This window comes from Bombina bombina, unplaced genomic scaffold (genome assembly GCF_027579735.1).
Source record: "Bombina bombina isolate aBomBom1 unplaced genomic scaffold, aBomBom1.pri scaffold_2698, whole genome shotgun sequence".
In the NCBI taxonomy this organism is placed as follows: domain Eukaryota; kingdom Metazoa; phylum Chordata; class Amphibia; order Anura; family Bombinatoridae; genus Bombina; species Bombina bombina.
This window is the reverse complement of record NW_026510909.1, coordinates 1,435-22,942: the sequence shown is the minus strand read 5'-3', so window position 1 is coordinate 22,942 and position 21,508 is coordinate 1,435. Positions and strand designations below refer to the sequence as shown.

The window sequence follows — 21,508 nt, the reverse complement described above, 5'->3', positions numbered from 1 at the left end:
TCCTAAGATCAAGGTAATATGGGAGGTTATGTAATTCGTTGCAGACTCTGGTTTTGGCATAAACAGCAGATGAAGAACTGAGGGGCAGCAGGACAGAGCTACCAGTTTGGGATAAATCCCATAATTACTGGATGACTGGTAACCAGGGACCTGTGGCACTTAGTATTTTACGTTTGTTTCCTGATTTATCAGATAACTCTGCAGATTCCTGTATACAGCCCACTTCTCTTGCTCCTCATGATACTAATATTAAATAAATGTGTCACCCCATAACGTTTACAAACCTGCTATATAAAGATTGTCACATTTTATCACTTTATATGTTATCTGCTCTACATGCAGCTGGTCACGGTGTAGATTAGATTGTGTATAAGTGAAATAAATATGTTTTGTATCACATAATCATCTCTTTACCATAATAAAAATACAGGGAAGAGCTCTGATTATTCTCTCATGTTTGCCGTATTTCTTTCTTCTCACAGGTGTCACATTTATAGCAGCTGACTCAGTCAATGACAAAGACAAGATGAACAAATACAGAAAGCATATAGCAGAACAGTTCCTGAGTCAGGCGCTGGGCTTAATCTGCATGCTGACCGGAGAGGTGAGAGCTGCTGGGTTTATGCCATATGACACTGGTCCTATTTACTGTGCTGCTTCTGATACACCAGGACCTATCTCACTAACCCTAACTTCAGCTCACACAGACCATCTCCACTAACCCTAACTTCAGCTCTAACAGACCTATCTCACTAACCCTAACTTCAGCTCACCCAGGACTATCTCACTAACCCTAACTTTATGTCACCCCAGACCACCTCACTAACCCTAACTTCAGCTCACCCAGACTATCTCACTAACCTTAACTTCAGCTTCTAACAGACCTTCTCACTAACCCTAACCTCAGGTCACCCAGACCATCTCACTAAACCCTAAACTTCAACTCACCCAAACCATCTCACTAACCTTAACTTCAAGCTCACACATACCATCCTCACTAACCCCTAACTTCAACTCACCCAGACCATTCTCACTAACCTTAACTTCAGCTCACACAGACCATCTCACTAACCTTAACTTCAGCTCACACAAGACCATCTCACTAACCCTAACTTCAGCTCACCCAGAACCATCTCACTAACCCTAACTTCAGCTCACCAGACCATCTCACTAACCTTAACTTCAGCTCACACAGACCTTCTCACTAACCCTAACTCTCAAGCTCACCCAACAGACCATCTCACTAACCCTAAGTTTATCTCACCCAGATTACTCACTAATCCTTACCTCTATCTCACCCAGACCATCTCACTAACCATAAATTCAGCTTTTTAATCAAACGGCTGTTTTGGTAACTTTGATGAATGAAAGTGCCCCTGTTTTTAACAGTACAGTATTTTTAAAAAACTGACTTTCATTCATCAAAGTTTACCTTCACTTTAATACCCAAGGGACCCCAGCACCAAAGGAACCTCCTTTAAACCAATGGCTCAGCTTCCCCCGCCCCATCAGACCCTCTCAAATGTCCCAGCAATGTCTGAGCTTATGTCCTCAGTCTTTAGCAGCTTTTATCCATAGAGGCCCCACAACATTATCCACTATATTTTATTTATTTATTTGTGTTGTGATGATCAAGAGACGTGAAGAAGAACTTGTTAGTCCAGGCAAATGGTGTCTGATGATTTCTCTCATACATATTATAGGAATACACCATTGTGAAGAAGAGGCCCTCCCACAGCAGCAATCACCGGCTGAGCGGAGAGGTGAGCACTGAATGTGACATTAAATCAGTGTCAGGGCACAGTGACTCACTTTACTGACCCATCTGGTCCTGTGTGTATTTCCTACCTTCTGTCTGTGTCTCTGCTTGTTCTCAGTAACACTCTCCTGGCTCTGTCAGTAAAGTGTGTGACAGAACCAGTCCCTGTGTCAGCGCTGAATGTGACATTATATCAGTGTCAGGGCACAGTGACTAACTTTACTGACCCCATCTGTCCGTGTGTATTTCCTACCTTCTGTCTGTGTCTCTGCTTGTTCTCAGTAACACTCTCCTGGCTCTGTCAGTAAAGTGTGTGACAGAACCATCCCTGTGTCAGCGCTGAATGTGACATTATATCAGTGTCAGGGCACAGTGACTCACTTTACTGACCCATCTGGCCTGTGTGTATTTCCTACCTTCTGTCTGTGTCTCTGCTTGTTCTCAGTAACACTCTCCTGGCTCTGTCAGTAAAGTGTGTGACAGAACCAGTCCCTGTGTCAGCGCTGAATGTGACATTATATCATGTCAGGCACAGTGACTCACTTTACTGACCCATCTGGCCCTGTGTGTATTTCCTACCTTCTGTCTGTGTCTCTGCTTGTTCTCAGTAACACTATCCTGGCTCTGTCAGTAAAGTGTGACAGAACCAGTCCCTGTGTCAGCGCTGAATGTGACATTATATCAGTGTCAGGGCACAGTGACTCACTTTACTGACCCATCTGGCCCTGTGTGTATTTCCTACCTTCTGTCTGTGTCTCTGCTTGTTCTCAGTAACACTCTCCTGGCTCTGTCAGTAAAGTGTGTGACAGAACCAGTCCCTGTGTCAGCGCTGAATGTGACATTATATCAGTGTCAGGGCACAGTGACTCACTTTACTGACCCATCTGGCCCTGTGTGTATTTCCTACCTTCTGTCTGTGTCTCTGCTTGTTCTCAGTAACACTCTCCTGGCTCTGTCAGTAAAGTGTGTGACAGAACCAGTCCCTGTGTCAGCGCTGAATGTGACATTATATCAGTGTCAGGGCACAGTGACTCACTTTACTGACCCATCTGGCCCTGTGTGTATTTCCTACCTTCTGTCTGTGTCTCTGCTTGTTCTCAGTAACACTCTCCTGGCTCTGTCAGTAAAGTGTGACAGAACCAGTCCCTGTGTCAGCGCTGAATGTGACATTATATCAGCGTCAGGGCACAGTGACTCACTTTACTGACCCATCTGGCCCTGTGTGTATTTCCTACCTTCTGTCTGTGTCTCTGCTTGTTCTCAGTAACACTATCCTGGCTCTGTCAGTAAAGTGTGTGACAGAACCAGTCCCTGTGTCAGCGCTGAATGTGACATTATATCAGTGTCAGGGCACAGTGACTCACTTTACTGACCCATCTGGCCTGTGTGTATTTCCTACCTTCTGTCTGTGTCTCTGCTTGTTCTCAGTAACACTCTCCTGGCTCTGTCAGTAAAGTGTGTGACAGAACCAGTCCCTGTGTCAGCACTGAATGTGACATTATATCAGTGTCAGGGCACAGTGACTCACTTTACTGACCCATCTGGCCCTGTGTGTATTTCCTACCTTCTGTCTGTGTCTGTTCTCAGTAACTATGTTGTTCTCAGTAACACTCTCCTGGCTCTGTCAGTAAAGTGTGTGACAGAAACCAGTCCTGTGTCAGCGAGCTGAAGTGTGACATTAATCAGTGTCAGGGCACAGTGACTCACTTTACTGACCCATCTGGCCCTGTGTGTATTTCCTACCTTCTGCTGTCTCTGCTTGTTCTCAGTAACACTCTCCCTCGGCTCTTGTCAGTTAAAGTGTGTGACAGAACCAGTCCCCTGTGTCAGCGCCTGAATGTGACATTATATCAGTGTCAGGGCACAGTGACTCACTTTACTGACCCATCTGGCCCTGTGTGTATTTCCTACTCTGTCTGTGTCTCTGCTTGTTCTCCAGTAACACTCTCCTGGCTCTGTCAGTAAAGTGTGTGACAGAACCAGTCCCTGTGTCAGCGCTGAATGTGACATTATATCAGAGTCAGGGGCACAGTGACTCACTTTACTGACCCATCTGGCCCTGTGTGTATTTCCTACCTTCTGTCTGTGTCTCTGCTTGTTCTCAGTAACACTATCCTGGCTCTGTCAGTAAAGTGTGTGACAGAACCAGTCCCTGTGTCAGCGCTGAATGTGACATTATATCAGTGTCAGGGCACAGTGACTCACTTTACTGACCCATCTGGCCCTGTGTGTATTTCCTACCTTCTGTCTGTGTCTCTGCTTGTTCTCAGTAACACTTCCTGGCTCTGTCAGTAAAGTGACAGAACCAGTCCCTGTGTCAGCGCTGAATGTGACATTATATCAGTGTCAGGGCACAGTGACTCACTTTACTGACCCATCTGGCCCTGTGTGTATTTCCTACCTTCTGTCTGTGTCTCTGCTTGTTCTCAGTAACACTCTCCTAGCTCTGTCAGTAAAGTGTGTGACAGAACCAGTCCCTGTGTCAGCGCTGAATGTGACATTATATCAGTGTCAGGGCACAGTGACTCACTTTACTGACCCATCTGGCCCTGTGTGTATTTCCTACCTTCTGTCTGTGTCTCTGCTTGTTCTCAGTAACACTCTCCTGGCTCTGTCAGTAAAGTGTGTGACAGAACCAGTCCCCTGTGTCAGAGCTGAATGTGACATTATATCAGTGTCAGGGCACAGTGACTCACTTTACTGACCCATCTGGCCCTGTGTGTATTTCCTACCTTCTGTCTGTGTCTCTGCTTGTTCTCAGTAACACTCTCCCTGGCTCTGTCAGTAAAGTGTGTGACAGAACCAGTCCCTGTGTCATCGCTGAATGTGACATTATATCAGCGTCAGGCACAGTGACTCACTTTACTCTGACCCATCTGGGCCTGTGTGTATTTCCTACCTTCTGTGTCTCTGCCTTGTTCTCAGTACACTATCCCCTGGCTCTGTCAGTAAAGTGTGTGACAGAACCAGTACCTGTGTCAGCTGCTGAATGAGACATTATATCAGTGTCAGGGCACAGTGACTCACTTTACTGACCCATCTGGCCCTGTGTGTATTTCCTACCTTCTGTGTCCTCTGCTTGTTCTCAGTAACACTATCCTGGCTCTGTCAGTAAGTTGTGTGACAGAACCAGTCCCCCTGTGTCAGCGCTGAAAGTGACATTATATCAGCGTCAGGGCACAGTGACTCACTTTACAGACCCACTCTGGCCCTGTGTGTATTTCCTACCTTCTGTCTGTGTCTCTGCTTGTTCTCAGTAACACTATCCAGGCTCTGTCAGTAAAGTGTGTGACAGAACCCAGTCCCCTGTGTCAGCGCTGAATGTGACATTATATCAGTGTCAGGGCACAGTGACTCACTTTACTGACCCATCTGCCTGTGTGTATTTCCTACCTTCTGTCTGTGTCTCTGCTTGTTCTCAGTAACACTCTCCTGGCTCTGTCAGTAAAGTGTGTGACCAGAACGCAGTCCCTGTGTCAGAGCTGAATGTGACATTATATCAGGTCAGGGCACAGTGACTCACTTTTCTGACCCATCTGACCTGTGGTGTATTTCCTACTTCCTGTCCTGTGTCTCCTGCTTGTTCCTCAGTAACACTCTCCTGGCTCTGTCAGTATAGTGTGTGACAGAACCAGCCCCTGTGTCAGACTGAATGTGACATTTATATCAGGTCAGGGCACAGTGACTCACTTTACTGACCCATCTGGCCCTGTGTGTATTTCCTACCTTCTGTCTGTGTCTCTGCTTGTTCTCAGTAACACTCTCCTGGCTCTGTCAGTAAAGTGTGTGACAGAACCAGCCTCTGTGTCAGCGCTGAATGAGTTGTGTGCGTTTCAGGTGCCTATAAAGTGCGATGATCTTGCCGTGTATTTCTCTATGGAGGAGTGGGATTATATAGAGGGACACAAGGAGCTTTACAAGGACGTCATGATGGAGACTCACCAAGCACTAAGGACTATGGAGATCCCAGGAAACGAGAGCTCAGGTAACGCTGTGTAGTAATAAATATCTCACTCAGGAATTGCACATACACTACTGACGTGACTAACAGAGCAAATCTACAGCGAATCTATCATGTGTGATCTAATGAGCTGTCTGATTATAAACTAGTTTTATACCTAACAAAAATATTAAAAACACAGTTAAAGGGTCAAGAGGAATTATTGTTAAATCGATTATATATTCATTTATATATGTAAATGTATAAGTGCAAAAAGTAACAGATGTTTTGTTCTTAATTGAATACATTTAGATGCAACAAAAATTGTTTCATATGATTTAACAAAATAAACTGATTGTATTCTTTATTAGAATTAACAGGTCACAGAGATGAAAATCTAGACACAGGATCATGTAGAGAACTTGTACAGAATATTCAGCCTGTGGAGACCCCATCAGACGTCTCTGCAGGTAACAGATCTATGGCACAAGCTACTATTAATGTTTTCAAACACTGATATGTTGTGTAATATTACTGTATAATCAGATTGTGTGAGATAACTGCACTTAAATCCATTTAACCAATAAACTCATTTTATTCTTTATTACAACTAACAGTCACAGTGATGAACATCTAGACACAGGATCACATGGAGAACAGAATATTCAGCCATCAGATGTATTTGTAGGTGAGTGATCTATGGTATAAGCTTCACAGTTAGAAAACTCACATTCTAAAATGTTTTCCCCTATGTAAATGATGAGCCTCAGTACAGACGGACTTGTAATAATAAAATCTATTTGGTTCACATCCTTACCTTGTATTATCTTCTCTCTCACCCTCTGCTTCATGTAAATGTACACACACACACACCTCTCTTCCCTTCTCTCTCACCCTGCTTCATGTAAATGGTACACACACGCCCTCTCTTCCCTTCTCTCACCCTCTGCTTCATGTAAATGGTACACACACGCCCTCTCTTCCCTTCTCTCTCACCCTCTGCTTCATGTAAATGGTACACACACACCCTCTCTTCCCTTCTCTCTCACCCTCTGCTTCATGTAAATGGTACACACACGCCCTCTCTTCCCTTCTCTCTCACCCTCTGCTTCATGTAAATGGTACACACACCCCTCTCTTCCCTTCTCTCTCACCTCTGATTCATGTAAATGGTACACACACGCCCTCTTCCCTTCTCTCTCACCCTCTGATTCATGTAAATGGTACACACACGCCCTCTCTTCCTTCTCTCTCACCCACTGCTTCATGTAAATGGTACAACACACCCCTCTCTTCCCTTCTCTCTTCACCTTCTGCTTCATGTAAATGGTAACCACACGCCTCTCTTCCTTCTCTCTCACCCTGTGCTTCATGTAAATGGTACACACACACGCCCTCTCTTCCTTCTCTCTCACCCTCTGCTTCATGTAAATGTACACACACGCCCTCTCTTCCTCTCTCTCACTCTGATTCATGTAAATGGTACACACACACCCTCTCTTCCCTTCTCTCTCACCCTCTGATTCATGTAAATGGTACACACACGCCCTCTCTTCCCTTCTCTCTCACTCTTGCTTCATGTAATGGTACACACACACCCTCTCCCTTCTCTCTCACCCTCTGCTTCATGTAAATGATACACACACACCCTCTCTTCCCTTCTCTCTCACCCCTGCTTCATGTAGTACACACACACCCCTCTCTTCCCTTCTCCTCACCCTCTGCTTCATGTAAATGGCACACACACACACCCTTCTTCCCTTCTCTCTCACCCTCTGCTTCATGTAAATGGTACACACACACACCCTCTCTTCCCTTTCTCTCACCCTCTGCTTCATGTAAATGGTACACACACACCCCTCTCTTCCCTTCTCTCTCACCCTCTGCTTCATGTAAATGGTACACACACACCCCTCTCTTCCCTTCTCTCTCACCCTCTGCTTCATGTAAATGGTACACACACACCCTCTCTTCCTTTCTCTCTCACCCTCTGCTTCAGTGAATGTGACACACGCCCTCTCTCACCCTCTGCTGCATTGAATGGTACACACGCATGCCCTCTCTCACCCTCTGCTTCATTTGAATGGCACAAACGCATGCCCTCTCTGACCCTCTGCTTCATTTGAATAGTACACACACACATGCATGCCCGCTTCCCTTCTCTCTCATTTTCTGCTTCATGTAAATGGTACTCTCACCCTCTGCTTCATGTAAATGGTACACACATGCCCTCTCTCAACCTCTGCTTCATTTGAATAGTACACACATGCCCTCTTCCCTTCTCTCATTTTCTGCTTCATGTAAATGGTACACACGCATGCCCTCTCTCACCCTCTGCTTCATGTGAATGGTACACATGCATGCCTTCTCTCACCCTCTGCTTCATGTGAATGGTACACACACACACGCATGCCCTCTCTCACCCTCTGCTTCATGTGAATGGTACACACACATGCCCTCGCTTCCCTTCTCTCTCACCCTCCGATTCATGTAAATGATACACACACATGCCCTTTTTTCACTTCACTCACCCTCTGATTCATATAAATGGTACACACACACACATGCCCTCTCTCACCCTCTGCTTCATGTAAATGGTACACACACATGCCCTCTCTTCCCTTCTCTCTCACCCTCCGATTCATGTAAATAATACACACACATGCCCTTTCTCTTGTAAGGTGTATCCAGTCCACGGGTGCATCCATTACTTGTGGGATATTCTCCTTCCCAACAGGAAGTATGCAAAGAGGACACCCACAGCAGAGCTGCCTATATAGCTCCTCCCCTAACCCCCATCTCCAGTCATTCTTTTTGCAACTCCGACAAGATAGGAAGTATAAAGAGATATGTGGTGTCTTAGTGTAGTTGTTTACCTTCAATCAAGAGTTTTTTTTTTTTTAAACGTACAGCGCGTTGTACTGTTTTACTCTCAGGCAGAAATTAGAAGGAGAGATTCTGCCTGGAGGTTGATGATCTTAGCGGTTTGTAACTAAGGTCCATTGCTGTTCTCACATATAACTGAAGAGTATGGGGAAAACTTCAGGTTGGGGGAACGGTCTGCAGATTACCTGCTTTGAGTTATGTTCAGTATTTTTATTTCTAGAGAGTATGATAAGTTCTAGAAAATGCTGACAGAGCCTTGTGTATTTGAGGTAAGCTAGATGTAGTGATTTTGCAACAACTGGGATCATGCTTACTAAACAGGGTAATACTCATGTTAATACTTATTTAGTGTCAAAACGTTTACATGTTTTCATAAATAGAACGTTTTTTCTCTGAGGGAGATAAATCTTTATTTGGGGCCTAGTTTTCCACATGGCTAGTCAGATACTTCTAGGAGTATTTTCTTAAGGCCCCTCTGACATCCAGTACATGGTGGGAGGGGCCTATTTTAGCGCTCTAGCTGCGCAGTTTTAATTCAGACTGAGACATCCAGCTTCCCTAGAGGAGTCCTTTGGCATCTGAGGACCATTTATAAAGGGTTTATTCCTTCACAAAATCGTATTTGAGGGCAGGTAGGAGCCTCAGCAGAGCTGTGGCAAGGTGCTTAACTGTTTTTTACAGTTGGTTGACGTTTTTCAATCCGGTTTGGGGGCTAAGGGGTTAACCATCCATGGGTGCAATGTTGCTTTAGTCCCTTACACACACTTTAAAAATTTCGAAGACTTCACTATATTTTTACATTGTTTTGCAGTTTAAGTGCTAGTTTTTTTCTCTTAAAGGCACAGTAACGTTTTTGTTTAATTGCTGTTTCACCTTTATTAAAGTGTTTTCCAAGCTTGCTTGTCTCATAACAGTCTGTTAAACATGTCTGACATAGAGGAAACTCCTTGTTCAATATGTTTGGAAGCCATTGTGGAACCCCCTCTTAGAATGTGTACCAAATGTACTGAAATTTCTATAAACTATAAAGACCATATTATGGCGCTTAAAGATTTATCTCCAGAGGATTCTCTGACTGAAAAAAGGGAGATTATGCCATCTAGCTCTCCCATGTGTCAGAACCTATAACTCCAGCTCAAGTGACGCCAAGTACATCTAGCGCGTCTAATTCTTTTACCTTACAGGACATGGCGGCAGTTATCAATACTACTCTCTCTGAGGTATTGTCCAAACTGCCAGGGTTACAAGGAAAGCAAGACAGCTCTGGGGCTAGAACTAATACAGAGCTTTCTGACGCTTTAATACCTGTGTCCGATATACCCTCACAATACTCAGAAGCTGAGGCAGGAAAGCTTCTATCTGTGGGTGACATATCAGATTCAGGGAAGGCGTTGCTTCAGTCTGATTCTGAAATGACAGCGTTTAAATTTAAGCTAGAACACCTCCTCTTATTGCTTAGGGAGGTTTTAGCGACTCTGGATGACTGTGAACCCATTGTAGTTCCAGAGAAATTGTGTAAGATGGACAAATACTTTGCAGTGCCTATTTACACTGATGTTTTTCCAGTCCCTAAGAGGTTTTCGGAAATTATTACTAAGGAATGGGATAGACCAGGTGTGCCGTTCTCTCCCCCTGCTTTTAAAATAGTTTCCCATAGATGCCGCCATACGGGACTCGTGGCAGACGGTCCCTCAGGTGTAGGAGCAGTCTCTACCCTAGCTAAGCATACAACTATCCCTGTCGAGGACAGTTGTGCTTTCCTAGATCCTATGGATAAAAAATTGGAGGGTCTCCTTAAGAAAATTTTTATACATCAAGGTTTTATTCTCCAGCCTCTTGCATGCATTGCTCCAGTTACTGCTGCAGCGGCTTTTTGGTTTGAGTCTCTTGAGGAGGCTCTACAGGTGGAGACCCCGTTAGATGATATTTTAGACAGGATTAAAGCTCTTAAATTAGGTAATTCCTTTATTTCTGACGCAGTTTTTCATTTAACCAAGCTAACGGCTAAGAATTCAGGTTTTGCTATTCAGGCGCGTAGGGCGCTATGGCTTAAGTCCTGGTCAGCAGACGTTACTTCAAAGTCTAAGCTGCTTATCATCCCCTTCAAGGGACAGACCCTATTCGGGCCTGTTCTGAAGGAGATCATTTCTGATATTACTGGAGGAAAAGGTCATGCCCTTCCTCAGGATAGGTCCAATAAGTTAAGGACCAAACAGAATAATTTTCGTTCCTTTTGAAACTTCAAGAGTGGCGCAGCTTCCTTCCTCTAGTACAAAACAAGAGGGAAATTTCGCCCAGTCCAAACCAGTCTGGAGACCTTACCAGACTTGGAACAAAGGGAAGCAGACCAAGAAGCCTGCTGCTGCCTCTAAGACAGCATGAAGGGGTAGCCCCCGATCCGGGACCGGATCTAGTTGGGGGCAGACTTTCTCTCTTCGCCCAGGCTTGGGCAAGAGACGTCCAGGATCCCTGGGCACTAGAGATTGTTTCCCAGGGATATCTCGATTTCAAAGATTCATCTCCAAAGGGGAGATTAAATCTCTCACAACTATCTGCAAACCAGATAAAGAGAGAGGAATTCTTAAGTTGCGTTCAAGACCTACTGGTTATGGGAGTGATCCACCCAGTTCCAAGAGAGGAACAGGGGCAGGGTTTCTATTCAAACCTGTTTATAGTTCCCAAAAAAGAGGGAACTTTCAGACCAATCTTGGATCTCAAGATCCTAAACAAATTTCTCAGGGTCCCATCCTTCAAGATGCAGACAATCCAAATCATCCTCCCATGATCCAGGAGGGTCAATATATGACTACCGTGGACTTAAAGGATGCTTATCTCAACATTCCGATTCACAGAGAGCATTATCAGTTCCTAAGGTTCGCCTTCCTAGACAGGCATTACCAGTTTGTGGCTCTTCCCTTCGGGTTAGCCACAGCGCCAAGAATCTTTACGAGGTTCTAGGGTCCCTTCTTGCGGTCCCTAAGGCCGCGGGTATAGCGGTGGCTCCACTTTTCAGATCGCCGAAGTCCCATACGGACATTGTTCTGGCCTTTCCTGAGGGTCTCACGGTGGAAAGTGAACAGAGAAAAGAGTTCTCTTTCTCCGCTCACAAGGGGTTTCCTTCCTAGGAATTCTTAATAGATTCAGTAGAAATTAAAATTTTTCTGACCGAGGTCAGTATACAACTGCTTCTAACTTCCTGCCGTGTTGTTCATTTCCTCTTCTCGGCCGTCAGTGGCTCAGTGTATGGAAATGATGCCCTAATGGCAGCGGCAATGGACATAGTTCGTTTGCCCGCCTACATCTCAGACCACTGCGACTTTGCATGCTCAATGCAGTGGAATGGGGACTACACAGATTTGTCTCGTCTGTTAAATCTGGATCAAGAGACCAGGGATTCTCTTCTCTGGTGGTTATCTCGGGTCCATCTGTCCAGGGGAATGAGTTTCCGCAGGCCAGAGTGGACTATAGTGACGACAGATGCCAGCCTTCTGGGCTGGGATGCAGTCTGGAACTCCCTGAAGGCTCAGGGTTCGTGGACTCAGGAGGAAGCCCTCCTTCCGATAAACATTCTGGAACTCAGAGCGATATTCAATGCTCTTCAGGCTTGGCCTCAGCTAGCTGCGGTCAGATTCATCAGATTTCAGTCGGACAATATCACGACTGTAGCCTATATCAACCATCAGGGGGAACAAGGAGTCCCCTGGCAATGATGGAGGTTTCCAAGATAATCCTATGGGTAGAGGTTCACTCTTGCCATCTTTCAGCAATCCATATCCCAGGAGTAAAGAACTGGAGGCGGATTTTTAAGTCGACAGACTTTTCATCCGGGGAGTGGAAACTCCATACGGAGGTATATTTGACCCAGCTGATTCAATATGGGGCAAACCAGAACTGGATCTGATAGTGTCTCGTCAGAATGCCATGCTTCCTCGTTTTACGGGTCCAGGTCCAAGGGATTCCCCAGGCAGCACTGATAGGATGCCTCTAGCAGCGCCCTTGTCATTCAGCCTGGCTTATGTATTTCACAGTTTCCTCTGCTCCCTCGTCTGATTGCCAAGATCATAGCAGGAGAGAGCTTCGGTGATTTTGATAGTACCATGTGTGGCCACGCAGGACTAGGAATTGGTTATGCAGATCTGGTGGACATGTCATCTCTTTCCACCATGGACTCTGCGCTCTGAGGCAGGACTTCTACTCCAAGGTCCTTTCAAACATCCAAATCTAATATCTCTCGGTCTGACTGCTTGGAGAGTTGAACGATTGATTTTCATCAAAACAGTGGTTTCTCCGAGTCGGTTATTGACTACCTGTATGCGCTCCGCAGCAAGTTGGAGCCCGGTTTTCCTCTCAGCGTGCAGTGAATGTCAGAGGGATGTGAGGAGAGTATTGCCTATTTGAATGCAGTGATCTCCTTCTACGGGGTCTATTTCATAGGTTCTCTGTTAACGGTCGTAGAGATTCATCTCTTACCTCCTTTTCAGATCGACGATATACTCTTATATTATATTACCATTACCTCTGCTGATTCTCGTTTCAGTACTGGTTTGGCTTTCTACAACATGTAGATGAGTGTCCTGGGTAAGTAAATCTTATTTTCTGTGACACTCTAAGCTATGGTTGGGCACTTTGTTTATAAAGTTCTAAATATATGTATTCAAATATTTATTTGCCTTGACTCAGAATGTTCAACATTCCTTATTTTCAGACAGTCAGTTTCATATTTGGGATAATGCATTTGATTCAATCATTTTTTCTTACCTTAAAAAATGTGACTTTTTTCCCTGTGGGCTGTTAGGCTCGCGGGGGGCTGAAAATGCTTCATTTTATTGCGTCATTCTTGGCGCGGACTTTTTTGGCGCAAAAAATCTTTTCTGTTTCCGGCGTCATGACGTGTCGCCGGAAGGTTGCATCTGATTTTTTTGACGTTTTTTTTGCGCCAAAGGTGTCGGCGTTCCGGATGTGGCGTCATTTTTGGCGCCAAAAGCATTTAGGCGCCAAATAATGTGGGCGTCTTGTTTTGACGCTCTAAAAAATATGGGCTGTCAATATTGTCTCCACATTATTTAAGTCTCATTATTTATTGCTTCTGGTTGCTAGAAGCTGTTCACTGGCATTGTTTTCCCATTCCTGAAACTGTCATTTAAGGAATTTGATCACTTTTTGGCTTTATATGTTGTTTTTCTTATTACATAGTTGCAAGATGTCTCCGTTTGTCCCCTGGAGTCAGAAGCACCTTCTGGAAAAATGCTTAACTGAGTTTTCAGTTCTACCAAAGCTAAGTTCATTTATTTTAAATGTTATAAATGTCTATCTTTAGCTATGGTTTGTATTAAGTTATTATGACTATACTTTTACTTGCAGATTCCATTAGTATTTATTGCTTTATACTATTTCCATTCTTAAGTACAAGAAATGTTTAGAAGATTTATAAGAAATATTTTTTCTAATTAAGGCTTTGTCTGACATTGTGCCTTCTAATACAATTTTTAGGTCTTTTTCACTTCTTTTTTAACTATTGAAGTTTCAAATGACCAACAACATACTGATTTATCCTTCTCTGATGATGTTTTTTTCTCTTTCAGAAATTCTCTTCATCAGATATTGACACTAACAAATCTACTTTTTTATATAAATTCTTTATTATTAAAGTACATTTGTTCTTTGTTGAAGAGGTGTTGATTATTTTGGATATTAAGGTAACTAGTTCTTTAAAACTAGCTGACACTATTTCTGCCATTTTATTCTTCTGTGATTTCAGAGGTTTTCCTTCCAATTTCCCATACTAGGGAATGGAACAGGCTGAGAATTTTCTTTTATTTTTTAAACTATATTCTTTGTCAGCAGTTAAATTTAATTTGGAGGGTTCTCCAATTTATTGGAGCTATCTCTACTCCTACTAATTATGCTATTGTTGTTATAGCAAAATAGTATTTATTTTCCTTTATATAGTTATATCTTATTTATGGAAAATTATTTAGTTTCAGGTACTTTTCTAAGTATCAGATTTATCTTGATTTATTTTAGCATTATTAAAGGGACAACATTTACTAGATAGGTGCTGTTGCATTTTCTTGTTTTTTGCATTTTGCAAGTCCTCTGTTTTGACCTGGTCCTTTAATCTGGACTATCATGCTAATGACTTCATTTGTGTCTTCATTTTATTACATATATCGCAAATGAGGGTTAATCTATGTCTTTAGTATTTTAGCTAGAAGAATTTTGTGTTTTCTAAAAACAAAAACACAAAACAAAAAGAAGAATCCATATTTCTTTTGTTTCTAAGATAATCAATTATAATTGGATTCAATTCTTAACTGTTACTGTGGGCTTCAAGATTGAGTTCTAAGACTAAACTTTAAGCTTATATTAGTTTGGTTGTTCTTATTAAGGAACGAATTCCTGAGTTCTTTCCCAAGTAACATGTTTATTATTGGGGTTCGAAATCAGCTCCCTAATATTGCGATGTACGTGCCGTATTCCAGCTTGGCTGGTAAGGGGCAGGTTAAGACTTCTTTGAAAATTTTTGGTTCTATTTTGTCCAAATTTCTTTGATTTTTATTTCAGTATGGCTAACACTTTCTTTAAGTGTGTTTCTGTCCTATATATTTGGGTACTATTGAAGCATGGCTGGGCACCCATGGGGTTCAAGCGCTGCTCAGACCTGGAATCTCTGGGTATTTCTTCCAGTCTTTTTTTAGGAACCGGGTTTGGAGTTTTATTCAAACTATTTTGCCTTTTTATGGTCATTGATAGCATTATTTGTTTTCATTACATACAATAAATGCATATTTTAATTTTTCTGTTTTCATTCAGATTATTTTCTGAGGATGGCGGAATCTCATATGATGCACTTGCTCTTCAGGACATAGTTAGAGGATCTTTTTTCTGAAGCCTTTTTAGGTTTCCAGAAAGTTTGTGTCACTGTCTTTGTCTCTATCAGACAAGGGATAATTCTATTGGGTTCCGTCTGTCGGTACCTTTAGTCTCTATTATTTCCTTCAGTTTGCTTATATGCATAGAAGTTTTAGGTCTTATGGCCTCGGCATTGGGATTCAATTCCCTTTGCTCATTTTTCACTAGAAAGAACCTTTCCAGTCTTTTATGAGTGTTGTTTCTTCTAGAATATGTTGGAGGATCAATTTACCAATCAGTTCGTTGATTCCTCAGACAAGGGTAACCTTTTTTAGGTTTTCTGATAGATTCAGTGTCCTTGACTCCGTCTCTGACGGACAAGAGACGTCCTGAAATTGGTTTCAGCTTGTCGAAACCTCAGTCACAATCATTCCCTTCGGTAGCCTTATGCATGGAAATTCTAGGTCTTATGACTGCTGCATCGGACGCGATCCCCTTGCTCGTTTTCACATGCGACCTCTTCAGCTCTGTATGCTGAATCAGTGGTGCAGGGATTACATAAAGATATATCAATTGATATCTTTAAAACCGTTTGTACGACACTCTCTGACGTGGTGGACAGATCACCATCGTTTAGTTCAGGGGGCTTCTTTTGTTTCTTCCAACCTGGACTGTGATTTCACAGAGTGCAAGTCTGACAGGTTGGGGAGCAGTTTGGGGGTCTCTGACAGCACAAGGGTTTTGGGAATCTCAGGAGGTAGATTACCAATCAATATTTGGAACTCCGTGCAATTTTCAGAGCTCTTCAGTCATGGCCTCTTCTAAAGAGAGAATCGTTCATTTGTTTTCAGACAGACAATGTCACAACTGTGGCAATATATCAAATCATCAAGGAGGGACTCACAGTCCTCTGGCTATGAAAGAAGTATCTCGAATTCTGGTTTGGGCGGAATCCAGCTCCTGTCTAATTTCTGCGGTTCATATCCGCAGGTATAGACAATTGGGAAGTGGATTATCTCAGTCGCCAAACTTACATCCGGGCGAATGGTCCTCTTCACCCAGAGGTATTTTCTTCAGTTTTTTCAAATGTGGGGACTTCAGATATAGTTCCTGATGGCTTCTCATCTAAACAAGAAACTTCCCAGGTATCTGTCCAGATCCAGGGATCCTCAAGCGGAAGCAGTGGATGCATTGTCACTTCCTTGGAAGTATCATCCTGCCTATATCTTTCTGCCTCTGATTTCTTCTTCCAAGAGTAATCTCCAAGATTCTGAAGGAATGCTCGTTTGTTCTGCTGGTAGCGTCCAGCATGGCCTCACAGGTTTTGGTATGCGGATCTTGTCCGGGATGGCTTCTTGCCAGCCGTGGACTCTCCTTTAAGACTAGACCTTCTGTCGCAAAGGTCCTTTCTTCCATCAGGATCTCAGGTATGGAGATTGAACGCTTGATTCTTGGTCAAAGAGGTTTCTCTGACTCTGTGATTAATACTATGTTACAGGCTCGTAAATCTGTTCTAGAGAAATATATTATAGAGTCTGGAAGACATATTTCTTGGTGTCTTTCTCATCATTTTTCTTGGCATTCTTTTAGAATTCCGAGAATTTTGCAGTTTCTTCAGATGGTTTGTATAAAGGGTTTGTCTGCAAGTCCTTGAAAGAACAAATCTCTGCTCTTTCTGTTCTTTTTCACAGAAAGATTGCTAATCTTCCTGATATTTATTGTTTTGTACAAGCCTTGTTCGTATATAAACCTGTCATTAAGTCAATTTCTCCTCCTTGGAGTTTGAATTTGGGTTCTGGGGGCTCTTCAGCTCCTCCGTTTGAACCTATGCATTCATTGGACATTAAATTACTTTCTTGGAAAGTTTTGTTCCTTTTGGCCATCTCTTCTGCCAGAAGAGTCTCTGAATTGTCTGCTCTTTCTTGTGAGTCTCCTTTTCTGATTTTTCATCAGGATAAGGCGGTGTTGCGAACTTCTTTTGAATTTTTTACCTAAGGTTGTGAATTCCAACAACATTAGTAGAGAAATTGTGGTTCCTTCATTATGTCCTAATCCTAAGAATTCTAAGGAGAATCATTGCATTCTTTGGATGTTGTTAGAGGCTTTGAAATATTAGTTGAAGCTACTAAGAATTTCCGAAAGACTTCTAGTCCTATTTGTCATCTTTTCCGTTCTAGAAAAGGCCAGAAAGCTTCTGCCATTTCTTTGGCATCTTGGTTGAAATCTTTAATTCATCATGCCGATGTTGAGTCGGGTAAAACTCCGCTCAGAGGATTACAGCTCATTCTACTAGGTCAGTTTCTACGTTCCCCCCCTGGGGCGTTTAGGAATGAAGCTTCTGTTGATCAGATTTGCAAAGCTGCAAACTGTCTTCTTTGCATACTTTTACTAAATTCTACCATTTTGATGTGTTTTCTTCTTCTGAAGCTATTTTTGGTAGAAAAGTACTTCAGGCAGCTGTTTCAGTTTGAATCTTCTGCTTATATTTTTCATATTAAACTTTATTTTGGGTGTGGATTATTTTTCAGCGGAATTGGCTGTCTTTATTTTTATCCCTCCCTCTCTAGTGACTCTTGTGTGGAAAGATCCACATCTTGGGTAGTCATTATCCCATACGTCACTAGCTCATGGACTCTTGCTAATTACATGAAAGAAAACATAATTTATGTAAGAACTTACCTGATAAATTCATTTCTTTCATATTAGCAGAGTCCATGAGGCCCGCCCTTTTTTGTGGTGGTTATGATTTTTTTGTGTAAAGCACAATTATTCCAATTCCTTATTTTTTATGCTTTCGCACTTTTTTCTTATCACCCCCACTTCTTGGCTATTCGTTAAACTGATTTGTGGGTGTGGTGAGGGGTGTATTTATAGGCATTTTGGAGGTTTGGGAAACTTTGCCCCTCCTGGTAGGAATGTATATCCCATAAGTCACTAGCTCATGGACTCTTTGCTAATATGAAAGAAATGAATTTATCAGGTAAGTTCTTACATAAATTATGTTTTTGCTTCCTCAGAGGCTATTTTTGGGAGAAAGGTCTTACAGGCAGTGGTGCCTTCCGTTTAAGTGCCTGCCTTGTCCCCTCCCTTCATCCGTGTCCTAAAGCTTTGGTTTTGTTACCCCACATTTATTGTATGAACCCGTGTACTGGATACACCTTACAAGAGAAAACAAATTTTATGCTTACCTGATAATTTTCTTTCTCTTGTGGTGTATCCTGTCCACGGCCCGCCCTGTCACTTAAGGCAGGTGTTTTTATTTTTTAAACTACAGTCACCACTGCACCTATAGTTTCTCCTTTTTCTTTCTTGTCTTCGGTCGGAATGACTGGAGGTGGGGGTTAGGGGAGGAGCTATATAGACAGCTCTGCTGTGGGTGTCCTCTTGGCAACTTCCTGTTGGGAAGGAGAATATCCCACAAGTAATGGATGAACCCGTGGACTGGATACACTACAAGAGAGGAAATTTATCAAGTATGCATAAATTTTGTTTTTGTTTCCTTATAGGAATCAATGGGGCCTGCGTTACGGAGCTTTACACTCTTTTATTGCAGGTGTTAGGGCTTTTTTTTAGGCTTTTTTTTAGCCGTCTCTCCCCATTGATGTCTATGGGGAAATCGTGCACGAGCACGTAAACCAGCTTACCGCAGCGCTGGTATTGGAGTGCGGTATGAAGCTAAATTTTGCTCTACGCTCACTTCTTGCCTGCTAATGCCGGGTTTATGAAAACCTGTAATAGCAGTGCTGTAGGGAGGTGAGTGGTGACAATAACTTGCAAGTTAGTACCGAGCTGCTCATAACGCAAAACTCGTAATCTAGCCGATAGACTCAGGTCTATTTAACCTAAATTACACTGTTTTTCACATTTTGTTTTAAACTAACTTTTAAAAAGATACCACGTAAAGAGTGATTTATTTATTTCTATTACTGTTTTTTTCCAGGTGTAAACGATGATAACATTTTATGTAACACGGAACAAACAGAAGCTCAGTGGCTAGCAAATATGCCAGAAGCTGCAAAGCAGGAAATATGTGACAATATAAATACAGGTGAGTGTACTAGTGTGACGTGTGTCTGAGGGATACAGGCTACAGGTGAGTGTATGTGTGTGATGTGTCTGAGGGATACAGGCTACAGGTGAGTGTATGTGTGATGTGTGTCTGAGGGATACAGGGCACAGGTGAGTGTACTAGTGTGATGTGTGTCTGAGGGATACAGGGCACAGGTGAGTGTATGTGTGTGATGTGTCTGAGGGATACAGGGCACAGGTGAGTGTACTGTGTGTGATGTGTCTGAGGGATACAGGGTACAGGTGAGTGTACGTGTGTGATGTGTGTCTGAGGGATACAGGGCACAGGTGAGTGTATGTGTGTGATGTGTATGTGTGTGATGTGTCTGAGGGATACAGGGCACAGGTGAGTGTATGTGTGTGATGTGTGTCTGAGGGATACAGGGAACAGGTGAGTGTATGTGTGTGATGTGTCTGAGGGATACAGGGCACAGGTGAGTGTATGTGTGTGATGTGTCTGAGGGATACAGGGCACAGGTGAGTGTACTGTGTGTGATGTGTCTGAGGGATACAGGGCACAGGTGAGTGTACTGTGTGTGATGTGGTCTGATGGATACAGGGCACAGGTGAGTGTATGTGTGTGATGTGTCTGAGGGATACAGGCTACAGGGTGAGTGTATGTGTGTGATGTGTCTGAAGGATGCAGGCTACAGGTGAGTGTAAGTTTGTGAGTGTCTGAGGGATACAGGGTACAGGTGAGTTATGTGTGTGATGTGTCTGAGGGATACAGGGCACAGGTGAGTGTACGTGTGTGATGTGTGATGTGTCTGAGGGATACAGGCTACAGGTGAGTGTATGTGTGTGATGTGTCTAAGGGATACAGGGTACACGTGAGTGTATATGTGTGATGTGTCTGAGGGATACAGGGCACAGGGGGAGTGTATGTGTGTGATGTGTCTGAGGGATACAGGACACAAGGTGAGTGTACTGTGTGTGATGTGTCTGAGGGATGCAGGGCACAGGTGAGTGTATATGTGACGTGTCTGAGGGATACAGGCTACAGGTGAGTGTATGTATGTGATGTGGTATGAGGGATGCAGGGTACAGGTGAGTGTACGTGTGGGATGTGTCTGAGGGATACAGGGTAGCGGTGAGTTTATGTGTGTGATGTGTCTGAGAGATACAGGGTACAGGTGAGTGTACGTGTGTAATGTGTAGTGTGTGATGTGTCTGAGGGATGCAGGCTACAGGTGAGTATACATGTGTGATGTGTGTCTGAGGGATACAGGCTTCAGGTGAGTGTACGTGTGTGATGTGTCTGAGGGGTATAGGGCACAGTTGACTGTATGTGTGCGACGTGTCTGAGGGATACAGGGTAGCGTGAGTTATGTGTGTGATGTGTCTGAGGGATACAGGGTACAGGTGAGTGTACATGTTTGATTTGTCTGAAGGATACAGGGCACAGGTGAGTGTATGTGATGTGTCTGAGGGATACAGGGCAGAGGTGAGTGAATGTAAGTGACTTAGGGTTAGGTTTAGAGGTTTATAACTTTAGTATTGTGGCGGCGACGTTGGGGGCTGCAGATTAGGGGTTTAATAAGGTGTAGAGTAGGTTGCGGCGACATTGAGGGCGGCAGATTAGGGGTTAATAACATTATGTTGGTGTCAGCAATGTTGGGGGCGGCAGATTAGGGGTTAATAAGTATAAAGTAGGTGTCGGGGGCAGCAGATTAGGGGTTAATAAGTATCATGTAGGTGTCGGCGATGTCGGGGCGGCAGATAGGGGTGTTTAGACTTATTTTTATTCTTATTTCTTTGTAGTCTATTTTTTCCACTGGTACGTTTTAAGATAAAATAAAAAAGAAATTAAAATCACTATTCACCACAAACAGTAAGTAAGATTATAGGGACTAAGACAAACAAACCTCTATAACCAGAATCCACAACATAACACTTAATTAGATATTATAGATTCCAAAAGTATGAGAACCCTAATTAGGGACCATACCAAGATTATATAAGAACATATAGAGAATCTTGGGAATACATATACCAACTCTATT

The 21,508-nt window shown here is 43.2% G+C and overlaps 1 protein-coding gene across 1 annotated transcript; it reads left to right on the top strand.

Annotated features, from left to right (window-relative positions):
* The first annotated feature begins 564 nt into the window (after window positions 1-564).
* Window positions 565-19,518, top strand: LOC128643522 (gastrula zinc finger protein XlCGF66.1-like). Its single transcript, XM_053696365.1, has 6 exons — window positions 565-604; window positions 1,704-1,763; window positions 5,597-5,744; window positions 6,071-6,111; window positions 6,348-6,387; window positions 19,378-19,518. The coding sequence occupies exons 1-6, from the start codon at window positions 590-592 to the stop codon at window positions 19,512-19,514; spliced, it is 441 nt and encodes a 146-aa protein (XP_053552340.1). The 5' UTR covers window positions 565-589; the 3' UTR covers window positions 19,515-19,518.
* The last annotated feature ends 1,990 nt before the right edge of the window (window positions 19,519-21,508 follow it).

Excerpts from the sequence above, each read along its gene's own strand:
- LOC128643522 (XM_053696365.1), top strand. Across the intron at positions 1,764-5,596 it reads ATCACCGGCTGAGCGGAGAG|GTGCCTATAAAGTGCGATGA; the intron begins GTGAGCACTGAA and ends TGTGCGTTTCAG. Across the intron at positions 6,112-6,347 it reads AAAATCTAGACACAGGATCA|CATGGAGAACAGAATATTCA; the intron begins TGTAGAGAACTT and ends GACACAGGATCA.